This window comes from Chelonia mydas, chromosome 14, assembly GCF_015237465.2.
Source record: "Chelonia mydas isolate rCheMyd1 chromosome 14, rCheMyd1.pri.v2, whole genome shotgun sequence".
Classification (NCBI taxonomy): domain Eukaryota; kingdom Metazoa; phylum Chordata; order Testudines; family Cheloniidae; genus Chelonia; species Chelonia mydas.
In genome coordinates this window covers 31,331,461-31,359,352 of record NC_051254.2, presented here as the reverse complement: position 1 = coordinate 31,359,352, position 27,892 = coordinate 31,331,461, and the positions used below count along the sequence as shown (strand labels likewise).

Genomic DNA, 27,892 nt, shown 5'->3' with positions numbered 1-27,892 from the left:
AGGGGTCCCGGAGGGGAGAGGAATTGCCCCAGGGCTAAAACCTAGTACAAGATCTAGTCTCCATTTACACACCCCAGGGGTGTGAGAATTCACTGCCCTGATACTTCCAATCTGCCCATCTAATTTGGGAGTGCTCAGAAATCCCCTTTCCCTGGGCCCGCCAGAGGACCCCAAGATAATGAGTGATGCCCAAGACTGGCTGCTCCCAGCCAGGAGACGGGTCGGTGGAAATGGAAGGGGGAGACATTCAAAATGCAGCCTGAGCAGATGGGGTGGCTGGCTCTCACTTTTCCCTCCTATTTTCGACGTCTCGACTCAAGGAATATTTCCAACACTCCTCTGAACAACATACTAATCCACAGACACCTTCCTACCAACACTACAAAAACAAGGATTCTGGGTGGACTCCTCCTGAAGGTTGAAACAACAGACTGGACTTCTACATAGAGTGCTTCCACCGACGTGCATGGGCTGAAATAATGGAAAAGCAGCATCACTTGCCCCACAACCTCAGCCGTGCAGAACACAATGCCATCCACAGCCTCAGAAACAACTCTGACATCATAATCAAAAAGGCTGACAAAGGAGGTGCTGTTGTCATCATGAATAGGTCGGAATATGAACAAGAGGCTACTCGGCAGCTCTCCAACACCACTTTCTACAAGCCATTACCCTCTGATCCCACTGAGGGTTACCAAAAGAAACTACAGCATTTGCTCAAGATACTCCCTGAAAAACCACAAGATCAAATCCGCACAGACACACCCCTGGAACCCCGACGTGGGATATTCTATCTACTACCCAAGATCCATAAACCTGGAAATCCTGGGCGCCCCATCATCTCAGGCATTGGCACCCTAACAGCAGGATTGTCTGGCTATGTAGACTCCCTCCTCAGGCCCTACACTACCAGCACTCCCAGCTATCTTCGAGACACCACTGACTTCCTAAGGAAACTACAATCCATTGGTGATCTTCCTGAAAATACCATCCTGGCCACTATGGATGTAGAAGCCCTCTACACCAACATTCCACACAAAGATGGACTACAAGCCATCAGGAACACTATCCCCGATAATGTCACGGCAAACCTGGTGGCTGAACTTTGTGACTTTGTCCTCACCCATAACTATTTCACATTTGGAGACAATGTATACCTTCAAATCAGCGGCACTGCTATGGGTACCCGCATGGCCCCACAGTATGCCAACATTTTTATGGCTGACTTAGAACAACGCTTCCTCAGCTCTCGTCCCCTAATACCCCTACTCTACTTGCACTATATTGATGACATCTTCATCATCTGGACCCATGGAAAAGAAGCCCTTGAGGAATTCCACCATGATTTCAACAATTTCCATCCCACCATCAAGCTCAGCCTGGACCAGTCCACACAAGAGATCCACTTCCTGGACACTACAGTGCTAATAAGCGATGGTCACATAAACACCACCCTATACCGGAAACCTACTGACGGCTATTCCTACCTACATGCCTCCAGCTTTCACCCAGACCACACCACACGGTCCATTGTCTACAGCCAAGCTCTACGATACAACCGCATTTGCTCCAACCCCTCAGACAGAGACAAACACCTACAAGTTCTCTATCAAGCATTCTTACAACTACAATACCCACCTGCTGAAGTGAAGAAACAGATTGACAGAGCCAGAAGAGTACCCAGAAGTCACCTACTGCAGGACAGTCCCAACAAAGAAAATAACAGAACACCACTAGCCATCACCTTCAGCCCCCAACTAAAACCTCTCCAACGCATTATCAAGGATCTACAACCTATCCTGAAGGATGACCCATCACTCTCACAAATCTTGGGAGACAGGCCAGTCCTTGCCTACAGACAGCCCCCCAACCTGAAGCAAATACTCACCAGCAACTACATACCACACAACAGAACCACTAACCCAGGAACCTATCCTTGTAACAAAGCCCGTTGCCAACTGTGCCCACATATCTATTCAGGGGACACCATCACAGGGCCTAATAACGTCAGCCACACTACCAGAAGCTCATTCACCTGCACATCTACCAATGTGATATATGGCATCATGTGCCAGCAATGCCCCTCTGCCATGTACATTGGTCAAACTGGACAGTCTCTACGTAAAAGAATAAATGGACACAAATCAGATGTCAAGAATTATAACATTCATAAACCAGTCGGAGAATCTCTCTGGTCACGCGATTACAGACATGAAAGTTGCGATATTACAACAGAAAAACTTCAAAACCAGAGTCCAGCCAGAGACTGCTGAATTGGAATTCATTTGCAAATTGGATACAATTAACTTAGGCTTGAATAGAGACTGGGAGTGGCTAAGTCATTATGCAAGGTAACCTATTTCCCCTTGTTTTTTCCTACCCCCTTCCCCCCCCCCCCCCTTCCTCAGACGTTCTTGTTAAACCCTGGATTTGTGCTGGAAATGGCCCACCTTCATTATCATACACATTGTAAGGAGAGTGATCACTTTAGATAAGCTATTACCAGCAGGAGAGTGGGGTGGGGGGAGAAAACCTTTTGAAGTGATAAACACCCATTTTTTCATGATCTGTGTGTATAAAAACATCCTCACTGCATTTTCCACTTTTATGCATCCGATGAAGTGAGCTGTGGCTCACGAAAGCTTATGCTCAAATAAATTGGTTAGTCTCTAAGGTGCCATAAGTACTCCTTTACTTTTCCCTCTGTCACGCACGGTTAGCCGGTGGGACTCCCTGCTACCGCGTGTCACTGTGAGATTAGCAGGGCTCGGGTCCGAGAGAGGAGTGGATGGTTGCATGGATAAGGATAAGGAGAACAGCCAGGCGGGAGGAAAGCAGCGCTGTAACAAACAGCGGGGGAGAGCCACAGACAGAGACGCTGTCTAATGCTGGGGAGCGAGGAAGGAATTAACCCACATGGGTGGTTTATCCTGCTAGAGCCCCCTCACCGGACTGTTACACCTGCCACTGCACAGCTGGCACTGTTGGAAACTAGACACCAGGCTAGCTGGACCCACTGATCTGTTCTGTGGAAGCGGAGGGTGAGATACCAGCTGGCTGGACCCACTGATCTAATGTGGGGTGGCAAGGGGGGCGGTACCAGACTGTGGGTCTGACCTAGGGTTGCCAACAGTCCCTTATTACAAGGGGCGCCCCTTATTTCGTCATCTCTGTAAAAGAAGAGCGGGAGTTGCCGAGCGCTGCAGAAAGCAGCAAGAAACGCCCCTGGGGAAGGGGAAAGTGCTGCATCGTACACAGGGTTCACAGTTTGCTCTCTGGCTCTCAGCGCCCCCACCCCCATAGTCCCAGCGCCCCAGCTGCTCGGTGTTCTCATTAATGGTCATAATCCTAGCGGGGGGAGGAGGCTAGAAAACAGGCCCTTGGTTTTGAAACCCAGCGTTGGCACCGCTGGGGGGCAGGGAGGGGGCAGAGTCCGCTGGGTGCAGCCCGGCTGTGCAGCCCGGCTGTGCAGCCCAGCCCCAGCCATGCGTTGTCTGGCTGTCCCGGGGCGGGGCTCAGTGGCTAGGCTGCGAACGCCCCGGGGGGGAGGGGAATTTCCTTGCCCTGCAGCGGAGTGGGCGGTGTCGGGGCCGTCTCCAAAATACTCCGCCTGGTTCCCGTCCGGGTCTCGTGTTCACAAAACCCCAGGACATCCCGCCTGCTCCTGACCCCATGAAACCGCCCCCTGGCCCTGAGCACCCGGACACACTTCCTGGGCCAGCTGCTTCCAGAAAGGGGAGCTTCTGAGACGACCCGGACAGCTGGCACCCCTGCTTCCCAGCCCCCCCTCCGCCGGTAGGACTGCGGGAGCCCTTCTGTCAGGCAAAGAAAGGGGGGACCGCTGCCCAGAAAGATGGGGGGCTCCGGGGGACAACGACAGGAAACGATTTGTTGTAGTGGCGCTGGAACAGTGTGTCCAGTGGGGGTGCTGAGAGCTATGGAACCAAATTGTAAACCCTGAGAAACCACTTCGGGCCAGGGGGTGCGGCAGCCCCCCCCCAGTTCCAGCCGCTGTGCTTTGTTGATACATTATTCACCAGCCCCTGGGAGGAAAGGGCGATTTCTCCATTTCCCCACGTTTAAATGAGTTAATTAACTAGTTTTTCTCCTGCTGAATTATTTTTACCGCCATGTTACTGTGTGTCACTTCCTCCAGCTCAGAGAGGGAGACAGTTAATGGCTGGGATGCAGTGCGGGGTGACTTTCACTTGAACATTTCTTCTTTCTTTCCTTCTGTACTAGGGAGGGGAAAAAGTCTGAAAAGCAGCCAAAAGCTGGGCTTTTTTTCTGCCATTTCCAAGCAAAACACATTGTGGAAAAGCCAGGTAAACGTGGGGAGGAGGGGGTTCTTTCCTTGCAGGTTTTGCTGCTGACAGTTTTATTTCCTGTGGAAAGCGAAAATAATTTCTTAGGAGAAAATGCTGATTTTGCAGGAGGCCCTGTTGTTTCAAGGAGAAAGCTTTTGGTTGAAGAACTGACCTGTTGGGGGGCTCACGGGTGTTTAGCCTTCCCACGTCCCATGCGGATGAGGAGCCCGGAGCCCGATGCCCCCTCTGCACGGTGACCAATGTTCTGTGGCGGTGCCGGGAGACATCTCCCAGAGGCCCACAGGATGAAGAGCACCCAACGCTGCAATCAGGCCATACCAGTTGCCTTCTGCCTCCTCCTGGGCATTGGGATGGCAGCCCCAGGTGAGATTGGCGTGTGTGCAAAGGGGACACCGTCAGGATGTGATCCAATCTGTTCCAAACCAGAACAAATTGTGCAATTTCACAACTATTGCATCTTAGTTCCACATCCCATCGGTAGCACAGGGCACAAAACAACTCGGGTGGCCAGTGCCCACCGAGCCATGGGTGGCTCGAACCCTCACAAGATGTTGGGTGCTAGAGAAGATGACCTGTTGGTTAACAGGGGGCAGCGCCCCGAGATACAACACCACCCTCTACTGGGGCTCGTCTACACCCGATTCACCAACGCAAATGGGTTAAAAGCTTTCTAGTTTAACTGGCCCTATCACCAGTATGGGCAACTCTCTGGTGGCTTCCCACTAGTTCTCCCAGTTGGCCTCAGGCCTGGAAATTGATGAGTGTGAGCTACGTGGCTAAGAGCCAAGTTTAAATTGGTTTAAGAGCATGAACACATGCAAACACACACCCGCAGGTCCAGTTAAATCTATTTCACATCACAGCTGTAGCTAGACCTCCTCTTTCTGGGGTTGGTCTGTAATAACACACTTACATGCTGGTTTTACACTTCTTCAGCACATAGGATACGCCCAAAAGGGGAGCAGAGTTGAGGTTGTTCAAGCCTCCAGAAATCTGACAGCTCCTGACTTTTGAATGCTTGATTAGCTACCTAGTGTTCTTTTGATGTCGTGTCATTGGAGGTAATTTCTGTTACAGTAGCACCTAGAGATGCCATAGTGTCTGGCACGGCACAGATACACAGTGACCGAGATCAGGGCCCCATCGCACTGGGCGAGGCACAGACACACAGTGATCGAGATCAGGATCCCGTTGCTGCACAGACACACAATGCCCTGCCCCAAAGAGCAAATGCTCTAATAATAACATCTAGTTCTTATCTAGCACTTTACATCAGTAGATCTCAGGGTGTCTTGCAGAAGAGACCAGTATCATTATCCACACAGTACACCTGGGGAAACCGAGGCATGGACAGGGAAGTTCCTTGCCCACATTCACTCAGCAGGCCAGTGCAGAGCCAGGAATGAACCCAGGACTCCTGCCTCCCAGGCCAGCACTCTAGCAACTTGGCCACAGTGCCTCTAAAAACGCCTGGATCGTTATCCCCATTTCCCAGCAAGGGCGTTGAGGCAGAGAGGAATGGGGTGACTGGCCTGCAGATACACCAGGGGTTGGTGGCAGAGCTGGGAACTGAGCCCGTCAAGCCAGTCACCCCTTGGTGGGGACTCACTGACCATCAGCCCCCTCCCCCTCCCATGCTCTCTGACCAGACACTGTTTCTCCCCCAGAATCATTCCATGTGCTGGGTCCCGCCAGCCCCATCTCCGCCCCACTGGGGGGCACTGTGCTGCTGCCCTGCCACCTCTCCCCCGCGCTCAGCGCCCAGGCCATGCAGGTGAAATGGAGCCGGCCCCAGTTGGGCCAGGACGTCCACGTCTACTGGCCGAACAGGAGCGAGGTGCAGGGCACGGGTTACCAGGGCAGGACGGAGCTCATCACCCAGGGCCTGGCCCATGGGAATGTCTCCCTGAGGATCCAGGACGTCCAGCCATCAGACGAAGGGCAGCACTTGTGCGAGGTCCAGTCACCCAGTCACTACAGCACGGCCCTGCTGGAGCTCAGCGTGACGGGTGAGCAGCTCCGACTGCGTGCGGCTCGCTCCCATGGGAACACTAGGCGTCGCAGTGCAATGGGGGATTGTGACACGTCCTCGGACCCGTGCACTTCCTGCTGCATTTCACCTGCAGATTCAGAAGCGGAGATTTCCACAGTTGGCCTGGGGATTTGGGTACCCAGCTCCCATTAAAATTCCCTGGGATGCCTCCCCAGAGTGCAGCCTTTAGAATTGCCATTCCCAGAATCAAAGGCTTAAAAGTGTGGGGGGCAGACCCCCAGCCGGTGTACGTAGCTCCATTGGAGGCAATGGGGCCAGATCCCCATCTGGGGTCAGTTGGCCGTAGCTCCACTGGAGTCAATGGGGCCAGATCCCCAGCCGGTGTCAGAGGGCTGTAGCTCCATTAGAGTCAGTGGGGCCAGATCCAAAGCTGGTGTCAATTGTCCGTAGCTCCACTGGAATCAGTGGGGCCAGATCTGCAGCTCAGGTCAATGGACCATAGCTCCATGAGAGTCAATGGGCCAGATTCCCAGTTGGTGTCAATCATCCATAGCTCCACTGGAGTCAATGGGGCCAGATCTCAGCTGGGGTCAATGGGCTGTAGCTCCAGGAGAGTCAATGGGGATAGATCCCCAGCTGGGGTCAATGGGTCGCAGCTCCATTGGCGTCAATGGGGCATATCCCTGGCTTTGTAAAGTGCTTTGAGATCACTGCTATCACAGATGTGTTAATCATTCTTACCGTGTTAACTTTTTGCTTCTGATTCTCCATCCCCCAGGCTCTGGCTCAGACCCTGTCCTGCACATGGCTGGGTACAAGGACTGGGGGGTGTGGGTCTTGTGTCTCTCTGCGGGGTGGTACCCGGAGCCCCACGTGCTCTGGAGGAATGGCCGTGGGGAGACCCTGAGCCCCAGGTCTGAACAGAAACCGTGCAGTGACAACGGCCTATTCAACGTCTCCAGCTCCTTGGTGGTGACTGAGAGCTCGGACCCAGCACTGACCTGCACCATCAAAGCCGGCTTCTCCAGCCCAGAGAGAGAGACGACTATTCGTATCACAGGTGGGCTGCCCGCACACCTCAGGTTCCTCCCTGATGCTTATCCACATGGCTTGGCCTCATTGCAGACAGGGGGTGACTCTGGATGGACCCCAGGGAAGCTGAGATCAGAATCCAGCCCTGCCCCCAGTGCAGGCAGGGGTGACTCTGGATGAACCCCAGTGGAGCTGAGATCAGAATCCAGCCCTGTCCTCATTGCAGTTGGGGAGTGACTCCAGACTGACTCAAGGCAAGCTGAGATCAGAATCTGGCCCTGCCCCCAGTGCATTTGGGGGGTGACTCCAGATTAGCCCACGGGAGCTGAGCTCAAAATCTGGCTCTCAGCCCTCAGTACCTCCACTGACTTCGCCTTTCCCAGCAAAGTGCTTAGGAGTGCTCTTGCTGCTCCTCTGAGAAGTTGCAATGTGTGTTCTCCCTCAGGGCTCTTCCCCAGGCATGCCCCGGAAATGTGGGCCTTTCTCATCTTTCTACCAATATGTCTCTTCCTCGTGCCCTTGGCTGTTTATCTCTTTCGAAAGCTCCAGGTACTCAAAGGTAACAATCTCACTCCAGGCAGTGCAGTAGGGAATATGTTTCACAGAGTGGCCAATACTTTTTTCTAAGGGAATGTGTGGGTTACAGACAGAAAATTCCATACAAACTACTTCTTTCCTGGAAGGTGGAAGTCATCCCTGTGCAAACAAGATCAGGGTCCCGTTGCGCTGGGCGCTGCACAGACACACAGTGACCAAGATCAGGGCCCCATTGTGCTGGGCGCAGCACAGACACACAATGACTGAGATCAGAGCCCCGTCATGCCTGGTGCTTCACAGACACACGGTGACTGCGATCAGGGCCCTGTCAGGCCAGGCACTGCAAAGACACACGGTGACGGTCTCCCTCCCCTACAGAGCAAAATAAAATAAAGAGTCAAAATAAACAAAGGGTGTGAGGGGAAACTGAGGCAGAGAGCAGTGTCTTTCCCAAGCTCTCCAAGCAGTTCAGCAGCAAATCCAGGAACCGAAATCAGCACTTCTAATGGCCTGTTCAGTGCTCTAACCATCGGCCCATGCTGCCTCTTTGGCTTAATCGGGGGAAAGCTGAGAGGAAGGAGAGAGATAAGCCCAAATGATTGTGCCTAAGCCCTGTCCAGCACCACGGATCCCAGGGAAACTGGCCATCAGGCATGCCAGTCCCTGCACTCTCCCTGGCCAGTCACGTGTCTCTCTCAGGCTTGCTCGGCCTATATGACCTCCTGGCAATGAGGCACTTTCTGGAGGGTTTCCGGGAGCACAGACCGGGCTAAGAATTCATTCCTAGAGGGTGCAAATGGACACCCACTGGGGGCTGGGCCAATGGATTCTCCCTAGCTGCCCCCTCTAGGACGCACATACGTTCCCCCAGAGCCACAGGCGCCCCTCGGTCTATCCCAGGAGGTGGGAATGGGATGGGAATGGCATATGTGCTCAGTGGGAGGTGAGGGAGAAACAGCCGTAGTGGGACGATAGAGATGAGCCACACAGGGCGCAGGAAATCCCCCTTGAGTGTCGCTCCTGTTCACAGCCTCACCTGTTGCTTTCTCTTCCAGGGGAGGTGTCCAAAGAGCGTGGTGAGTATTTCCAGCACATGGTAACTCGTGTCTCTATAACATCGCCTCAGCACCCATCGCGTAATAGTGTATCAGGGCAGAACCGAGAGATCCCACCCAAGATCAGGACCCCGTTGTGCTGGGCGCTGCACAGACACAGTGACTAAGATCAGGGCCCTGTTGTGCCAGGCGCTGCACAGACACATGGTGACCAAGATCAGGGCCCCATCATGACAGGCTCTGCACAGACACACGATGACCGAGATCAGAGCCACGTTGTGCCAGGTTTTGCGCACACACCCACATAGCCAGGAAGGAGGCTGAGGGACCCGGAAGAGGGTGAAGGATCAGAGATGCTTCAGAGGCTGGAGTGGGGAAAGCAAAGATGCTGCCTAGGGTCAGGGTCAGCTGAGGTGGGGAGAGATGGGAGAGAGATCTGCAGGGGGTGGCACCCACCGTGGGATCATAGAATATCAGAGTTGGAAGGGACCTCTGGAGGTCATCTAGTTCAACCCCCTGCCCAGAGCAGGACTAATCCCTAACTAAATCATCCCAGCCAGGGCTTTGTCAAGCCTGACCTTAAAAACTTCTAAGGAAGGGGATTCCACCACCTCCCTAGGTAACGCATTCCAGTCTTTCACCAGCCTCTTAGTGAAAAAGTTTTTCCTAATATCCAACCTAAATCTCCCCCACTGCCACTTGAGACCATTACTCCTTGTCCTGTCACCTGCTATCACTGAGAATAGTCTAGATCCATCCTCTTTGGATCCACCTTTCAGGTAGTTAAAAGCAGCTATCAAATCCCCCCTCATTCTTCTCTACGGTAGACTAAACAATCCCAGTTCCCTCAGCCTCTCCTCATAAGTCATGTGTTCCAGTCCCCTAATCATTTTTGTTGCCCTCCACTGGACTCTTTCCAGATTTTCCATGTCTTTCTTGTAGTGTGGGTCCCAAAACTGGACACAGTACTCCAGATAAGGTCTCACCAATGTCGAATAGAGGGGAACAATCACATCCCTCGATCTGCTGGCAATGCCCCTACTTATACACCCCAAAATGCCACTGGCCTTCTTGGCAACAAGGGCACACTGTTGACTCATATCCAGCTTCTCGTCCACTGTCACCCCTAGGTCCTTCTCTGCAGAACTGCTGCCTAGCCATTCGGTCCCTAGTCTGTAGCGGTGCATTGGATTCTTCCGTCCTAAGTGCAGGACTCTGCACTTGTCCTTGTTGAACCTCATCAGATTTCTTTTGGCCCAATCCTCCAATTTGTCTAGGTCCCTCTGTATCCTATCCCTACCCTCCAGCGTATCTACCACTCCTCCCAGTTTAGTGTCATCTGCAAACTTGCTGAGGGTGCAATCCACACCATCCTCCAGATCATTAATGAAGATATTGAACAAAACCGGCCCCAGGACTGACCCTTGGGGCACTCCACTTGATACCGGCTGCCAACTAGACATGGAGCCATTGATCACTACCCGTTGAGCCCGACAATCTAGCCAACTTTCTAGCCACCTTATAGTGCATCCATCCAGCCCATACTTCTTTAACTTGCTGACAAGAATACTGTGGGAGACCGTATCAAAAGCTTTGCTAAAGTCGAGGAATAACACGTCCACTGCTTTCCCTTCATCCACAGAACCAGTTATCTCATCACAGAAGGCAATTAGATTAGTCAGGCATGACTTGCCCTTGGTGAATCCATGCTGACTGTTCCTGATCACTTTCCTCTCGTCTAAGTGCTTCAGAATTGATTCCTTGAGGACATGCTCCATGATTTTTCTGGGGACTGAGGTGAGGTTCAAACCCACAGCTGCGGTCAATTGCTGTGATTATGTTCATCCAAATGGAGCTACAGTCGATTGACACCAGCTGGGGGTCTGGCCTCCTTGCTCCCAGTTTTCTCCGATTGCTGGAATCAGACTCCAGCCCAATGAGTGTGCGAGCTGTGGTTCAGTATAGGGCTGCTGAGCAAATGGGAATGAATTTCCCTCAGTAAAGTTTCAAAAGATTTTTTTAAAACTTTTCATAGAAATTTTCCTAGTGTTTTTTTTAGCGAACTACTGAAAATATTTGCAAACCAAAACTGTTTCTTTACTTTAAAAAACTGTGGTTTTGTGTTTAAAAAATATGGAGAATTTTGAACAAAGTGAAAACTGTCATTGGGGAGAATCATAGAATATCAGAGTTGGAAGGGACCTCAGGAGATCATCTAGTCTAACCCCCTGCTCAAAGCAGGACCAATCCCCAATTTTTTCCCCAGATCCCTAAATGGCACTGTCAAGGATTGAACTCACAACCCTGGGTTTAGCAGGCTAATGCTCAAACCACTGAGCTATCCCTCCCCACAAAATGGTGGAGTTTTGTTTCAAAAACCCAAAAGTTTGGATGGGATTTGTTTCATCTGCTCTCACTGCTTCCCCAGCTAATTGTGACCTCCTTTTTTATCATTGCAGAATGGAGACAATTTCTTGATAAAGGTAAAAAAAAAAAAAAAAGTTTTCTACTTATCTCCGGTACTCACATGGTTTTGACTCCTGCTGTCTCTGAGCCCCCTCCCTGTCTTCCATGTATTGACTATCACAGGCCAGAGGTAGGGCTCAAAGGAACAGATCCTCGAACGTGCCTAACTCCCTTTGGTGCCTAAGTACCTTTGAGGAGCTGGGCCTAAAAGACTTGACCACAGTCATTACACTAAAAGCTTGAATCTGAGATTCCCGGCTGAGTTTAGACAATGGCTTCCCAGGCTAGGACCATGAGGACGGTGGTTACGAACTAGGACATGGGCAGCCAGGCCTTGTGGCTGGAGCTGGAGTCAGTGGCTAGAAACAGTGCTGATGGTCAGAGCCAGAGGCAGGGCCAAGGGTCAGGAATGGAGCAGACTGGGCAGGACAGTGGGCAAGGCTGGGAGCAGGTCTGGCCCAGGAGAGATCGCAGCTGGGGACGCATGGGTTGAGCAGCCTGAGATCCGATGTTGCTGGCGGGCTGCCATCCACGGGTGATCAGGCGGCCCTGCGGTGGATTGGCTGTGCTCACAGGCTGCCTGGAGACCAGGGGACAAGTGCCTCGGGAGCTCTGCTAGCCGCACTCAGACGCTGGGTAATATAAAGCACAGGACACCACTGCGATATCCTTCAGCTTTCCCCAGCAAGGGCATGGAGATGCAGTGACCTCTGTAGATGGCCCTGGTGAGATCCTTCCTGGGCACAGGGCTGGGTGGAAAAAAGGGGTCTGTTCCCATGGAAAAATCCAAGAAGAAAGATTTTTCTCTTTTTTTCATTTTTGTTTGTACTTTCTGTGGATAATTCCGACTCTCCATCAAAACTTCCAAACCTGAAACATTCTAGCTGAAAATCACCCTAGTTTGGTTTTTGGATGAAAATTATTTGGCTTCTGACCAAAGTATTCTGCATTTTAGATTAAAATGATCTGGTTTGGGGCCAAAATATTTTGGGCAAACACTGGTTTTGAGGCCAAAACGTTCTGGATTTGGGATGAACGTTGTCTGTTTTTTTGGCCAAAATATTTTAGTTTTGGAGCATCTGTTTTTTCAACAAAACATCCACTCTGTCCACAGAAAGCAGGCATAGAGTTTTAGAACATAAGAATGGTTTATACTGGGTCAGAGCAAAGGTCTGTCTAGCCCAGTATCCTGTCTTCTGACGGTGGCCAATGCCAAGTGCCCCAGAGGGAATGAACAGAACAGGTGATCATCAAGTGATCCATCCCCTGTTGCCCAATTTTTCCAGCCAAAAACTGTTCCCATGGAAAATTTCCCACCAGCCCTGGTGGATCCTGTGTCCCGTTCAGGGGTCCTCCCGAAAGAGGTTGACTACTTGGGTCAGAAAAAGATCCAAAGGCTCTTGGTAATAATCATGCTTAGCTCCATTTTACAGCTGGGGAAAACGAGGGGGAGGGAAGGGAAGTGACTGGCTCCAGGTCAGCCAGCAGGCCTGAGCTGGGAATAGAACCCAGGTATCCTAGTGCTCTACCCACTAGGCCCCATAGCGAGAGACTTGAGGAGCTGAGCAGAGAGGCGGTACTGCAGTGTCTTGCCTTAGCACCTGTATCCATCTGCCCGTAGTGTCCCTTTCGGCAGCAGAGGTGACGCTGGACCAGAGCACTGCCAACCCCTTCCTGGTGCTCTCGGCAGATGGCAGGAGTGTGACGTGTGGCATCCTCTGGCAAGACGTCCCCAAGAGTGACCGGAGATTCGACCCCCTCCCCTGCGTCCTGGCCTCCCAGTGCTTTGCAGCCAGGCAACACTACTGGGACGTGGAGGTGGGCGAGTGGGGAGACTGGGCCATCGGGGCAGCCCAGGGCTCCATGGAGAGCATGGGGGCGTTTCAGCTGTCCCCGGATGTGGGGGTCTGGGCCCTGCAGTGCCAGGAGGGGGAGTGGAGTGCTCTCACCTGCCCTGAGACACCGCTGCAGCTGGAGTCAGCACCCAGGATGGTCCGGGTGCACCTGGACTGCGAGCAGGCAAGCCTGGCCTTCTACAACGCTGAGGGCATGGCGCACATCTTCACCTTCACTGGCTGTTCCCGGGAACCTCTCTTCCCCTTCTTCTTGCTCTGGACCTCTGGGACGCAGCTCACCATACTGCCTCCAGGGCACAGAAAGACCGTGGAGATGGACAGGACAACACGTACAGTAACACCCAAAATGGGGAAAAGACAGGGCAGTCTTATAGAACTTCTGATCATGCCAGGGCAGAGTTAAGGATTTTTGGCTGGGAATTCCCTTGTGTTCAAACGGGCAAAATTAAGGGTGTTAAATTCCTTTGTCTTCAAAGGGGCAGAGTTAAGGGTTTTTAACCAGGAATTTCCTTGCAAAGGGACAGTGTTATGGATGTTTTCCCAGGGATTTCCTTGCTTTCAAATAGCTGCTTGGTTTAATATACATGGCAATGCTGAACAGAGTTAGATCGTGCCTGCTTTTGGCGGTTGGTGATCCTCTGACTTTTGTATTGTGCCTTAAAACATCTGCCCAAAGTAGTTATTACTGAAACGAACCTATTTTACTGAGGGCTTAGAACTTACCTATTTTTTAAAAAGCATATTTTATTGCAGTATTTGAACCAATTTTGGCTACAGTCAGGGAACCAGGCACAATCAGACTTTCCTGTGGAGATGCAGCTATTACTCAGTGTTATCAGCCGGAAAAACTCCAAAGCTTAAATGTTTAAACAGCAAACTTTATTTGTAAACTTGTTTCATTTTTCTCCGGAACCAACCTAAGTCTACATAAAGGGTATTTAACTTTGAAATTAACATTGAGATACACAGCTCATTCTTTCTTAGCATGGGAAGTTCCCATCTGAGATCAGGGCCCCATTGTGATGGGCTCTGCACAGACACATGGTGACCCAGATCGGGGCAGAGCTGGGAACTGTCCCCATGTTTACTGAGTCCCGATCCAATGCCTTAACCGCAAGCCCAGTCAGCATGCACAGCTGGGTGCCCACGCAATTCCCCTGATTATGCAGAGAACCTGAGACATTTGTGAGGAAACCTCCTGGGCAGCTGTGATAGCACGGGCTGGGGCTTTGGGGGGGCTGATTTTTAATTGTCCCCCCAAAATTGTATATGTTCGTGGTGGTGGTGGTGGGTGGGGAGAAGCACAATGTGAAGGTTTGTCCACGCCTGAACAGCTTGAGTCATGGCCCCGCCGGGGAGGCCCCCTGCCCCGTTACCCTCAATCTCCCCTCCTGGAAAGCAGTGGCCTCTCCCCGCAGCACCCAGCCACTGCTCCTGTCTCTCCCCATGGGGCACAGCTGGCAGTTCACCTGGCCTCCAAAGGGGGGCCTACTCTGAGTCAACAGGAAACCCACACACTGGAGTGAGGCAGCCCCAAACGTACCCCATGGCCCTGGTTGTGACGTTATTAATCTGAACTGGCACCATATAGATCATTGTTGCAACCAAGGTCCTGAAGTGGCACAAAATCTTGTATAAAGGGGGTCAAATAAGGTGTCTAAGACAAGGTTATGGTTTGCTGGTTACGATTATGCTGTCTATATGCATGTATCATTTTTGTATTTAAAGTTATAAGTATTGGCTCTATACTTTCTGTAGTTTAAACTTATGCTATGCTTCTGGGGGACACCCCAGACAATTTGGTGTCAGCACTGCCTAGCCTGATTGATGGCCCATTAAGGACCATCAGCTGTAAAATAGACGCATTGAGAGAAGGCACATACTCCTTGAGACTCAGCAAGGTATTCAGGCACCTGCCTATGGACAGAACACTAAGGTTTTTCTATGCCATGTGCTGGGTAGCTTGTCTTTGGGACAAAGAAAGCAGAGACCACATGACAAGAGACTATAAAAAGGCTGATGCATCTCCTCCATCTTGTCTTCAATCCTGCTTCTTACTTCTGGAAGGACTTTGCTACAAACTGAAGCTCTGAACAAAGGACTGAATGACCCATTCCCACTGTGGATGTACTCCAAAGACTTGATTTGAACCTGCAGTTTGTTCCATAACTGGTACAAGCCTGAACCGAGAACTTTGCCATTACTGTATATAATTGATTCCATTTAACCAATTCTAGCTCTCATCTATATCTTTTTCCTTTTCATAGATTCATAGATATTAAGGTCAGAAGGGACCATTATGATCATCTAGTCTGACCTCCTGCACAATGCAGGCCACCAAATCTCACCCCCCCTCCCCCCCACTCCTGCAATAAACCTCTCACCTATGTCTGAGCTACTGAAGTCCTCAAATCATGGTTTAAAGACTTCAAGGTGGAGAGAATCCTCCAGCAAGTGACCCATGCCCCATGCTGCAGAGGAAGGCGAAAAAACCCCAGGGCCTCTTCCAATCTGCCCTGGAGGAAAATTCCTTCCTGACCCCAGATATGGCGATCAGCTGAACCCTGAGCATGTGGGCAAGATTCACCAGCCAGACACCCAGGAAAGAATTCTCTGTAGTAACTCAGATCCCACCCCGTCTAACATTCCATCACGGGCCATTGGGCCTGTCATAAATATAAAGGGAAGGGTAAACACCTTTAAAATCCCTCCTGGCCAGAGGAAAAACCCTTTCACCTGTAAAGGGTTAAGAAGCTAGGATAACCTCGTTGGCACCTGACCAAAATGACCAGTGAGGAGACAAGATACTTTCAAAGCTGGATGGGGGGAGAAACAAAGGTTCTCTGTCTGTGTGATGCTTTTGCCGGGAACAGAGCAGGAATGGAGTCTTAGAACTTAGTAAGTAATCTAGCTAAATATGTGTTAGATTCTGTTTTGGTTAAATGGCTGATAAAATAAGCTGTGCTGAATGGAATGTAGATTCCTGTTTTTGTGTCTTTTTGTAACTTAAGGTTTTGCCTAGAGGGATTCTCTGGTTTGAATCTGATTACCCTGTAAGGTATTTACCATCCTGATTTTACAGAGGTGATTCTTTTACTTGTTCTTCAATTAAAATTCTTCTTTTAAGAACCTGATTGCTTTTTTCATTGTTCTTAAGATCCAAGGGTTTGGGTCTGTGTTCACCTATGCAAATTGGTGAGGATTTTTATCAAGCTTTCACCAGGAAAGGGGGTGTAGGGTTTGGGGAGGATTTTGGGGAGAAAGACGTTTCCAATTGGGCTCTTTACCAGTTATATATCTGTTAGACACTTGGTGGTGGCAGCAATAAAGTCCAAGGGAAACAGGAAAATAGTTTATACCTTGGGGAAGTTTTAACCTAAGATGGTAAAAATAAGCTTAGGGGGTTTTCATGCAGGTCCCCACATCTGTACCCTAGAGTTCAGAGTGGGGAAGGAACCTTGACAGAGAAAGTAACAGATTTTTTAGACAAAGGAAATGCAGTGGATCTAATTTACCTAGATTTCAGTAAGGCGTTTGATACGGTGCCACATGGGGAATTATTAGTTAAATTGGAAAATATGGGGATCAATATGAAAATTGAAAGGTGGATAAGGAATTGGTTAATGGGGAGACTACAGCGGGTCCTACTGAAAGGTGAACTGTCAGGCTGACAGTTCATGTCATGAGTTTACAGATTCATTAAAAATTCTTGCTGATGGGCTTGCAATTTCATGTGCCAATTCCTTTAATATTCTTGGATGAAGATTATCTGGGCCCCCCGATTTAGTCCCATTAAGCTGTTTGAGTTTCGCTTCTTCCTCAGATATGGTAATATTTACCTCCATATCCTCATTCCCATTTGTCATGCTACCATTATCCCTAAGATCCTCATTAGCTTCATTAAAGACTGAGGCAAAGTATTTGTTTAGATATTGGGCCATGCCTAGATTATCTTTAACCTCCACTCCATCCTCTGTGTTTAGCGGTCCCACTTCTTCTTTCTTTTTGATTCTAAAGGATTGGCAACAGCGTGATTTGTGGGTAAGATCTGATTTGTATATTGACCTGGGTCTGGGGCTTGGTCCTTTGGATCGAGAGAACGTTTTTTCTTTTACTGGGGTATTGGTTTTCATAACCATTCGTCCCCATAACGAGTGGCACTGGTGTTGATACTGGGAAACTGGAGTGTCTAAGCATATGTCTACACTACAAAATTAGGTCAAATTGATAGAAGTAGGTTTTTTAGAAATCGTTTTTAAATAGTTGATTGTGTGTGTCCCCACACAAAATGCTCTAAGTGCATTAAGTGCATTAACTCGGCGGAGTGCTTCCACAGTACCGAGGCTAGCGTTGACTTCTGGAGTGTTGCACTGTGGGTAGCTATCCCACAGTATCTGCAGTCTCCGCTGCCCATTGGAATTATGGGTTGAGATCCCAGTGCCTGATGGGGCAAAAAACATTGTCGTGGGTGGTTCTGGGCACATGTCATCAGGCCCCCGTTCCTTCCCTCCCTCCGTGAAAGCAACGGCAGACAATTGTTTTGTGCCTTTTTTCCTGAGTTACCTGTGCAGACGCCATACCACGGCAAGCATGGAGCCTGCTCAGCTCACTGTGACCCTACGTCTCCTGGGTGCTGGCAGACGTGGTACTGCATTGCTACACAGCAGCAGCAGCAACCCGTTACCTTGTGGCAGCAGACGGTACAATAGGACTGGTAGCCGTCATTGTCATGTCCGAGGTGCTCCTGGCCGCACATGGGTGCAGGGACTACATTAGGAGTGACTCGACCAGGTCACTCTCTTTAGTCCTGCAGTCAGTCCTATTCTACCATCTTTTGGTGAGCAGGCAGGCAATATGGATGGCTAGCAGTCCTATTGTACCATCTTTTGCCGGGCAGGCAGGAGATGAGGATGGCTAGCAGTCCTATTGTACCATCTTCTGCCGGGCAGCCATGAGATGTGGATGGCATGCAGCCCTTCTGCACTGTCTGCTGCCAGCCAAAGTTGTAAAAGATAGATGGAGTGGATCAAAACAAGAAATAGAACAGATTTGTTTTGGCCTGCTAAACCCAGGGTTTTGAGTTCAATCCTTGAGGGGGCCATTCTGTGTGACAGTTGTTTTTGTTTCTCTTTGATATAAAGCCACCTTCTTTGTTGATTTTAATTCCCTGTAAGCCATGTCGTCAGTCGCCCCTCCCTCCGTCAGAGCAACGGCAGACAATCATTCCGCGCCTTTTTTCTGTGCAGATGCCATACCACGGCAAGCATGGAGCCCGCTCAGATCACTTTGGCAATTAGGAGCACATTAAATACCACACGCATTATCCAGCAGTATATGCAGCACGAGAACCTGGCAAAGCGAAACCAGGCGAGTAGGCGACGTCAGCGCGGTGATGAGAGTAATGAGGACATGGACACAGACTTCTCTCAAAGCATAGGCCCTGGCAATGCAGTTGTCATGGTGCTAATGGGGCAGGTTCATGCCGTGGAACACTGATTCTGGGCCCGGGAAACAAGCACAGACTGGTGGGACCGCATAGCGTTGCAGGTCTGGGATGATTCCCAGTGGCTGCGAAACTTCTGCATGCGTAAGGGCACTTTCATGGAACTTTGTGACTTGCTTTCCCCTGCCCTGAAGCGCATGAATACCAAGATGAGAGCAGCCCTCACAGTTGAGAAGCGAGTGGCAATAGCCCTGTGGAAGCTTGCAACGCCAGACAGCTACCGGTCAGTCAGGAATCAATTTGGAGTGGGCAAATCTACTGTGGGGGCTGCTGTGATGCAAGTAGCCCACGCAATCAAAGATCTGCTGATATCAAGGGTAGTGACCCTGGGAAATGTGCAGGTCATAGTGGATGGCTTTGCTGCAATGGGATTCCCTAACTGTGGTGGGGCCATAGACGGAACCCATATCCCTGTCTTGGCACCGGAGCACCAAGCCGGCGAGTACATAAGTCGCAAGGGGTACTTTTCAATAGTGCTGCAAGCACTGGTGGATCACAAGGGACGTTTCACCAACATCAACGTGGGACGGCCGGGAAAGGTACATGACGCTCGCATCTTCAGGAACTCTGGTCCGTTTCAAAAGCTGCAGGAAGGGACTTTATTCCCAGACCAGAAAATAACGGTTGGGGATGTTGAAATGCCTATAGTTATCCTTGGGGACCCATCTACCCCTTAATGCCATGGGTCATGAAGCCGTACACAGGCAACCTGGACAGTAGTCAGGAGCTGTTCAACTACAGGCTGAGCAAGTGCAGAATGGTGGTAGAATGTGCATTTGGATGTTTAAAAGTGCACTGGCGCAGTTTACTGACTCGGTTAGACCTCAGCGAAACCAATATTCCCACTGTTATTACTGCTTGCTGTGCGCACCACAATATCTGTGAGAGTAAGGGTGAGACGTTTATGGCGGGGTGGGAGGTTGAGGCAAATCGCCTGGCCGCTGGTTACGCGCAGTCCGACACCAGGGCAGTTAGAAGAGCACAGGAGGGCGCGGTGCGCATCAGAGAAGCTTTGAAGACCAGTTTCATGACTGGCCAGGCTACGGTGTGAAAGTTCTGTTTGTTTGTCCTTGATGAAACCCCCCGCCCCTTGGTTCACTCTACTTTCCTGTAAGCTAAGCACCCTCCCCTCCTCCCTTCGATCACCACTTGCAGAGGCAATAAAGTCATTGTTGCTTCACATTCATGCATTCTTTATTAATTCATCACACAAATAGGGGGATAACTGCCAAGGTAGCCTGGGAGGGGTGGTGGAGGAGAGAAGCACCAGGAGGGGTGGTGGAGGAGGGAAGGACAAGGACACACAGCACTTTAAAAGTTTAAAACTTATTGAATGCCAGCCTTCTGTTGCTTGGGCAATCCTCTGGGGTGGAGTTGCTGGGTGGCCGGAGGCCCCCACACCGCATTCTTGGGCATCTGGGTGAGGAGGCTATGTAACTTGGGGAGGAGGGCGGTTGGTTACACAGGGGCTGTAGAGGCAGTCTGTGCTTCTGCTGCCTTTCCTGCAGCTCAACCATATGCTGGAGCGCATTAATTTGATCCTCCAGCAGCCTCAGCATTGAATCCTGCCTCCTCTCATCACGCTGCCGCCACCTTTCAGCTTCAGCCCTCTCTTCAGCCCACCACTTACTCTCTTCAGCCCGCCACCTCTCCTCCCGGTCATTTTGTGCTTTCCTGCACTCTGACATTGTCTGCCTCCACGCATTTGTCTGTGCTCTGTCAGTGTGGGAGGACAGCATGAGCTCAGAGAACATTTCATCACGAGTGCATTTTTTTTGCCTTCTAATCTTCACTAGCCTCTGGAAAGGAGAAGATCCTGTGATCATTGAAACTCATGCAGCTGGTGGAGAAAAAAAAAAGGGACAGTGGTATTTAAAAAGACACATTTTATAGAACAATGGGTACACTCTTTTACAGTAAACCTTCTGTTAACATTACATACATAGCACATGTGCTTTCATTCCAAGGTCGCATTTTGCCTCCCCCCACCACATGACTAGTCCCTCCCCCCTCCCTGTGGCTAACAGCGGGGAACATTTCTGTTCAGCCACAGGCAAACAGCCCAGCAGGAACGGGCACCTCTGAATGTCCCCTTAAGAAATGCACCCTATTTCAACCAGGTGACCATGAATTATATCACTCTCCTGAGGATAACACAGAGAGATAAAGAACGGATGTTGTTTGAACGCCAGCAAACATACACTGCAATGCTTCGTTCTGCAATGATTCCCGAGTACGTGCTACTGGCCTGGTGTGGTAAAGTGTCCTACCATGGTGGACGGAATAAGGCTGCCCTCCCCAGAAAACTTTTGCAAAGGCTTTGGGAGTACATCCAGGAGAGCCGCAAGTGCCAGGGCAAATTAATCATTAAACATGCTTGCTTTTAAACAATGTATAGTATTTTAAAAGGTACACTCGCCAGAGGTCCCTTCTCCACCTGGCGTGTCCGGGAGGCAGTCTTGGGTGGGTTCAGGGGGTACTGGCTCCAGGTCCAGGGTGAGAAACAGTTCCTGGCTGTCGGGAAAACCGGTTTCTCTGCTTGCTTGCTGTGAGCTATCTACAACTTCATCATCATCATCTTCCTCCTCCCCAAAACCTGCTTCTGTGTTGCCTCCATCTCCAGTGAAGGAGTCAAACAACACAGCTGGGGTAGTGGTGGCTGAACCCCCTAAAATGGCATGCAGCTCATCATAGAAGCAGCATGTTTGGGGCTCTGACCCGGAGCGGCCGTTTGCCTCTCTGGTTTTCTGGTAGGCTTGCCTCAGCTCCTTAAGTTTTAGGCGGCACTGCTTTGGGTCCCTGTTATGGCCTCTGTCCTTCATGCCCTGGGAGATTTTGACAAATGTTTTGGAATTTCGAAAACTGGAACGGAGTTCTGATAGCACGGATTCCTCTCCCCATACAGCGATCAGATCCCGTACTTCCTGTTCGGTCCATGCTGGAGCCTCTTTTGCGATTCTGGGACTGCATCATGGTCACCTCTGCTGATGAGCTCTGCATGGTCACCTCTGCTGATGAGCTCTGCCCAGCGTGGCAAGCTGCAGGTGACCATGCAAACAGGAAATTGAAATTCAAGAGTTTGCGGGCCTTTTCCTGTCTACCTGGCCAGTGCATCTGAGTTGAGAGTGCTGTCCAGAGCAGTCACAATACAGCACTCTGGGATAGCTCCCAGAGGCCAATATCGTCTAATTGAGTCCACAGTACCCCAAATTCGACCCGGTAAGGCCGATTTAAGCGCTAATCCCCTTGTCGGGGGTGGAGTACGGAAATATATTTTAAGAGCCCTTTAAGTCGAAAAAAAGGGCTTCATCATGTGGACGGGTGCAGGGTTAAATCGATTTAACGCTGCTAAATTCGACCTCAACTCCTAGTGTAGACCAGGGCTATGGGAATTGCTTGTGTGACTTGTGGTTAGCCAGTGGGCTAAAACTGAAGTCTTTTCTGTTTGGCTGGTTTGGTTTGCCTTGGTATGCAAAGGAACCTCAGCCTTGGGCTGTAACTGCCCTGCTTTACGCAATTTGTCCTGAATTGACACTCTCAGTTGGGTCCCACCAAAACCAACATCGTTACACTGGTTAAATTCCCCTCACCCTCCGCTTACCTGTGCAAGATCTCAACAGATACCAGGATGGGCGCCCAGCACAGTGGTGACCCTCTGCCGGCCCAGCCCTACAGGCCTTGGACAAGCTCGCAATTTGCCCCCCTACACGCAGCCCTGGTGGCCTGACTGGAGCTGCCCCCATACAGAAGTCAATCTAGGCCTATGTGCGCTCCCCAGGCCAGGAAATGGGGGGTGGAGGTGGGGGATGGGGGGGCTGTGCGTATAGAAAGCCAGATTGCTCAGCACAGCCCAAGCCCGCCTGCCCCTGGCCATGAGCCACAATGGGGCAGCAGCTGCTAAGGGATGCGGGAGGGGCTGAGTTACTGGCTGGCCAGGTTGGGAGGGCAGATGGAAGTGTGGGGAGGGGCCGGTCTGATGGAAGCAGCCTCCCATCTCTGCTGAGCTGGGGCCAGTCAGGCTCCACTCTCAGACCCCCCTCCCCATATGTCACGCTAGGGCTCTCAACTCAGGGAACAGCCTGAGTGGGGTCGGAATCCAGGAGTCCTGCCTCCCAGCCCCCCTCCCCCATTCTAACCCACCAGACTCCACTGCCCTCCCAGTGCCAGGCATAGAACCCAGGAGTCCTGCCTCCTAGCTTCCCCTGCTCTACCCACTAGACCCCACTGCCCTCCCAGTGCCAGGCATAGAACCCAGGAGTCCTGCCTCCTAGCTTCCCCTGCTCTACCCACTAGACCCCACTGCCCTCCCAGTGCCAGGCATAGAACCCAGGAGTCCTGCCTCCTAGCTTCCCCTGCTCTACCCACTAGACCCCACTGCCCTCCCAGAGCCAGGGATAGAACCCAGAAGTCCTGCCCCCCCATGCTATAGCCACTAGACCCCACTGCCCTCCCACTGCCAGGGATAGAACCCAGGAGTCCTCACTCCTTGTCCCTGCCCTTGCTGTAACCTCTGGACCCTACTTCAGCAGCCCCTGGTCCTGCACCCAGGCTTACATTTCTCCTGGACTCTGCTCCCAGCCCTGGAGGGAACGGCCAACCCAGTAGCCTCCCGCAGCAAATGGGTGGAGAAGAGGGAAACCTGCCATGAAGTCTAGCATATGCATACACCCCCCCACACACACACATACAAAGGTCTGCACCAAGGCAGAGACCCAGCAGGGCACTGGGGTGCGGGGAATGCTTGGGGGTTGTGTGACAGGGAGACCTGGAGCCAGGTGAAGGGATGGTGAGAGACGGGAAGGATGTGTATGGGGAGAGGGAATGATTGGCTGAGTTGCTGACCAGACCCCCCCACCCCACAAATACAGCCCCCCAACAACTGAAGCAGACCCTTCCCTGCCAGAGTCCATCCCCAGCCCTGCCCCAGAGGCCCTGCCTGTCCCTTGTCCAGGCACCTCTGCGCGCCGGGTCTCTTCTCTCCTCACTTCCCTGCATGGAGCTCAGAGCTCTATACAATGGAGGCCAGCAGAGCTATGGGGACACTGAGGCACAGGGCAGGGAAGTGACTGGCCAAAGGTCACCTAGCAGCCAAATGGGGAACAGACTCCCAGGGTCCCAGGTCCATGCTCTAGTCCTGCCACTCTCTTCTCTCTATGATCTGTCCAGCCCACACTGAGTCCGGGGGCCCCATCCCAGTGGGGGGGATCCGTGGCCATATCTCCCTGTGGGGCAGGTGAGGGGGCCCAATCCCTGGGGACTGGGCATCCCCGATGCCCCTGGCACCATGGGCAGCTGAGCTGGGCTTCTCTGGCAGGGGCACAGGGACCTCCCTAGCACGGTTCTGTGCATTCCCACCCGCCCGCCTGGCCTCTCCAAGGAGCCTGTCTCCCAGGCAGCTGGGGGAGCTGCCATGGGGCCTGCAGCCCATCAGTGCACCCTGCGCAGTGTGATGTGGCAGGTGAGAGCATCTCTGGCCTGGGGCCCTCCGCATCTGGGAACACAACAGGGACTCGTGTGTGTGTGTGTGTGTGTGTGTGCGTGTGCACGAGCATGTGCATGTCCCTGCTTGCGCTGCGGGTAGAGCCAGCATTCACAAGTGTGCAAGTATCTGTGTGGCTGGTGCTGAATTTGTGGCTGTGTGCATGTGTCAGTGTGTTTGTGAATGGTTGTGTGTGTGTGTGTGTGTGTGCAAATGGTTGTGGGGGGATGTTACGTATGAGGGATTGTAGTTTCCTGAGCACAGGCAGTGTGTGTGGTTTGTGCAATGCGTGCCGAGGAAGATGTGGTGCAGTGTGTGAGTGTGCACGGTGTGCAGAGGGTGAGTACAATGGGATGTGTGTGTGCAGAGGGTGTGTGATGAGTATGTGTGCACGCACAGTGTACAATGCGATCAGTGTGCTGCAGTGTGTGTGTATACAGTGTGTGCGCGCAGATCAAGAGGTCTCTGAGGCCAGGCCACGTGGACAGGGCTGTCACCCCCTGTGCCCAGCACATCTGGGGTCACTCACCCACTGGGGGCAAGACACAGACTCTGGGGTCTGGCTAGACCTGGTGGGTCAGAGGGGGAGAGACCCCAGCTAACCCTGCAAAACCATCACTCCCCACCCCCAGGCTTCCCCCAGCACTCACCCAGGGACAGGACCCGGGCTTGGGTATCAGAGGGCTGCAGGTGGGGAGTGAGGGGCACTGGCAGAGCTGGGGGGGGGGGAGAAGGGCTGGGCTAGCAGGGGGCTGCAGGTGAGGGTTGAAGGGCACTGGCAGAGCTGGGGGGGTAGGGCTGAGGAAGCAGCGGCTGCGGGTGAGGGTTGGGGGCACTGGTAGGGCAGAGGCCTGGGGTAGCAGGGGCTGCGGGTGAGGGTTGGGGGCACTGGTAGGGCAGAGGGTTGGGGTAGCAGGGGCTGCAGGTGAAGGTTGGGGGCACTGGTAGGGCAGAGGGCTGGGGTAGCAGGGGCTGCGGGTGAGGGTTGGGGCCACTGGTAGGGCACAGGGCTGGGGAAGCAGGGGCTGCAGGTGAGGGTTGGGGGCACTGGTAGGGCAGAGGGCTGGGGTAACAGTGGCTGCGGGTGAGGGTTGGGGGCACTGGTAGGGCAGAGGGCTGGGGTAGCAGGGGCTGCAGGTGAGGGTTGGGGGCACTGGTAGGGCAGAGGGCTGGGGTAGCAGGGGCTGCAGGTGAGGGTTGGGGGCACTGGTAGGGCAGAGGCCTGGGGTAACAGTGGCTGCGGGTGAGGGTTGGGGGCACTGGTAGGGCAGAGGCCTGGGGTAGCAGGGGCTGTGGGTGAGGGTTGGGGGCACTGGTAGGGCAGAGGGCTGGGGTAGCAGGGGCTGCAGGTGAGGGTTGGGGGCACTGGTAGGGCAGAGGCCTGGGGTAACAGTGGCTGCGGGTGAGGGTTGGGGGCACTGGTAGGGCAGAGGGCTGGGGTAGCAGGGGCTGCGGGTGAGGGTTGGGGGCACTGGTAGGGCAGAGGGTTGGGGTAGCAGGGGCTGCAGGTGAGGGTTGGGGGCACTGGTAGGGCAGAGGGCTGGGGTAGCAGCGGCTGTGGGTGAGGGTTGCAGGGCATCGGCAGAGCTGGGGGTGGGTCAGGGCTGGGCTAGCAGGGGCTGCAGGTCAGGAGTGAGGGGCACCGGCAGAGCTGGGGGTGGGTCAAGGCTGGGCTAGCAGGGGCTGCGGGTCAGGAGTGAGGGGCATCGGCAGAGCTGGGGGTGGGTCAGGGCTGGGCTAGCAGGGGCTGCAGGTCAGGAGTGAGGGGCACCAGCAGAGCTGGGGGTGGGTCAAGGCTGGGCTAGCAGGGGCTGCGGGTCAGGAGTGAGGGGCATCGGCAGAGCTGGGGGTGGGTCAGGGCTGGGCTAGCAGGGGCTGCAGGTCAGGAGTGAGGGGCACCAGCAGAGCTGGGGGTGGGTCAAGGCTGGGCTAGCAGGGGCTGCGGGTCAGGAGTGAGGGGCACCGGCAGAGCTGGGGGTGGGTCAGGGCTGGGCTAGCAGGGCTGCAGATCAGGGTTGCAGGGCACCGGCAGAGCTGGGGGTGGGTCAAGGCTGGGCTAGCAGGGGCTGCGGGTCAGGAGTGAGGGGCACCGGCAGAGCTGGGGGTGGGTCAGGGCTGGGCAAGCAGGGGCTGCGGGTCAGGAGTGAGGGGCACCAGCAGAGCTGGGGGTGGGTCAAGGCTGGGCTAGCAGGGGCTGCGAGTCAGGAGTGAGGGGCACCGGCAGAGCTGGGGGTGGGTCAGGGCTGGGCTAGCAGGGGCTGCGGGTCAGGAGTGAGGGGCACCGGCAGAGCTGGGGCGGGGATCAGGGCTGGGCTAGCAGGGGCTGCGGGTCAGGAGTGAGGGGCACCGGCAGAGCTGGGGCGGGGATCAGGGCTGGGCTAGCAGGGGCTGCAGGTCAGGGTTGTGGGGCACCGGCAGAGCCGATCTCTGGGCCCACAGGACAGGCCTCCCCCGCTCACCCCGCCGCTGAGCTCAGCGGGCGCCGGAAGGCAGATCAGAGCCGCTGCCTGTTCCCAGATCAAAGGCCCCTGGGCTCCTGCAGCTGAACAGGGCGCAGCGGGGAGCGGGGCTGGCAGCTGCGGCTCGGATTAACCCTGCGCTGCCCAGGGCCTCTGCCACTCCACCCTGGCATGGGGGGCAGGGAGGAGGAGTTAACCCTTGCATGTGGTGAGGGGAAGAAGGAGCCCAGCACTGGGCACTGCAGTGGCCAGGCCACAGTTGGGCTCGGTGTGCACAGTGGGGAGTCCCACAGAGGTCTCTTTGGGGCAGGGTCATGGAGGGGAAGGGTGGGATGTACCGGGTGGGAGGGTGTCAGGGTTTCTGAGCCTCCCTATGTCCCTCCAGGCCCAACACAGCAGCATCTGGGCCCCCTGCACTGGCCCCTCACTGAACACTCTGGGGCATGGCCCCACCAAGATATAGAGTGGAAACTGAGGCACAGGGAATGGGGCAATGTCTGGCCCAAGGTCACACTGGGAGTCTGGGACAGTGCTGGAGATAGAACTCAGGAGTCTGGCTCCCCAGCCTCTCTGGGCTCAGGTTGGGGGGCATGGGGCTGTAGCCATGGGGCATAAGTGATGGGTGGGCAGGGGTGGGGGCAAGGATTGAGGGAGAGGCATTGCGTCCACGGGTGGGAAGGGAGTTGGGAGAGAGGAGTAGGGGTGGGGGAAGGGTAGGGGGATGCTGTTGGGCTGACTGGGGATCATCTCTGATATGAGGGAGGGGGGAACAAGGGCTGGGGGCAGGGATGGCTAGGAAGTGACCCTAGATCCTCTGCAGAGCGCCAGTGGTAGGAGGGGGAGGAGGGGGAGCCGAACGTGAGGCTGGTGTGGGGCCATGTGTGGGGAAGGGGGTGGAGCTGATGCTGAGGGAGAGGGGCTGGGGGTGGAGGTGGGGCAGGCTGGGAGAGGGGTTGGTGTGGATGGGGGGCTGACTAGGAGTGGGGGAGGGGATTGCTGTGGGGGAGGGACGGGGCCATCCTTGTGTCTCTTCTCTCTCCTCTGGGTGAGCGGTGCCAGGAGGGGATAATCCAGCGATCGCACTAATCCCCACGGTGGGCCAGGGGGAGGGGCAGAAAGGCCAGACACACAGACACACAGACACAGGCGGACACACAGACACAGATGCACAGACACAGATGGAC

At 53.3% G+C, this 27,892-nt stretch overlaps 1 protein-coding gene across 3 annotated transcripts; it reads left to right on the top strand.

Annotated features, from left to right (window-relative positions):
• The first annotated feature begins 2,848 nt into the window (after positions 1–2,848).
• On the top strand, positions 2,849–15,498 carry LOC102947903 (butyrophilin subfamily 1 member A1). 3 transcript variants are annotated; one of them, XM_037913565.2, is made up of 9 exons: positions 2,849–3,041; positions 4,243–4,325; positions 4,434–4,691; positions 5,996–6,337; positions 7,100–7,381; positions 7,799–7,912; positions 8,946–8,966; positions 11,405–11,428; positions 13,033–15,498. In XM_037913565.2, exons 3-9 carry the CDS (start codon positions 4,568–4,570, stop codon positions 13,668–13,670), a joined length of 1,545 nt encoding a protein of 514 aa, XP_037769493.1. In that variant the 5' UTR covers positions 2,849–3,041; positions 4,243–4,325; positions 4,434–4,567; the 3' UTR covers positions 13,671–15,498. The 3 variants fall into 3 exon arrangements, with proteins under 3 accessions (XP_037769493.1, XP_027680472.2, XP_027680475.2); XM_027824671.3 differs by lacking the exon at positions 2,849–3,041 and adding an exon at positions 3,554–3,795; XM_027824674.3 differs by lacking the exons at positions 2,849–3,041; positions 7,799–7,912 and adding an exon at positions 3,554–3,795.
• Positions 15,499–27,892: the final 12,394 nt, after the last annotated feature.

What these genes read in the sequence shown, in the direction of transcription:
- LOC102947903 (XM_037913565.2), top strand. Translation starts at nt 4,568, where the DNA reads ATGTTCTGTGGCGGTGCCGGGAGACATCTCCCAGAGGCCCACAGGATG. An exon ending in CATTGGGATGGCAGCCCCAG is followed by an intron (nt 4,692 to 5,995) that starts GTGAGATTGGCG and finishes TTTCTCCCCCAG; the next exon opens with AATCATTCCATGTGCTGGGT. An exon ending in GACGACTATTCGTATCACAG is followed by an intron (nt 7,382 to 7,798) that starts GTGGGCTGCCCG and finishes GTTCTCCCTCAG; the next exon opens with GGCTCTTCCCCAGGCATGCC.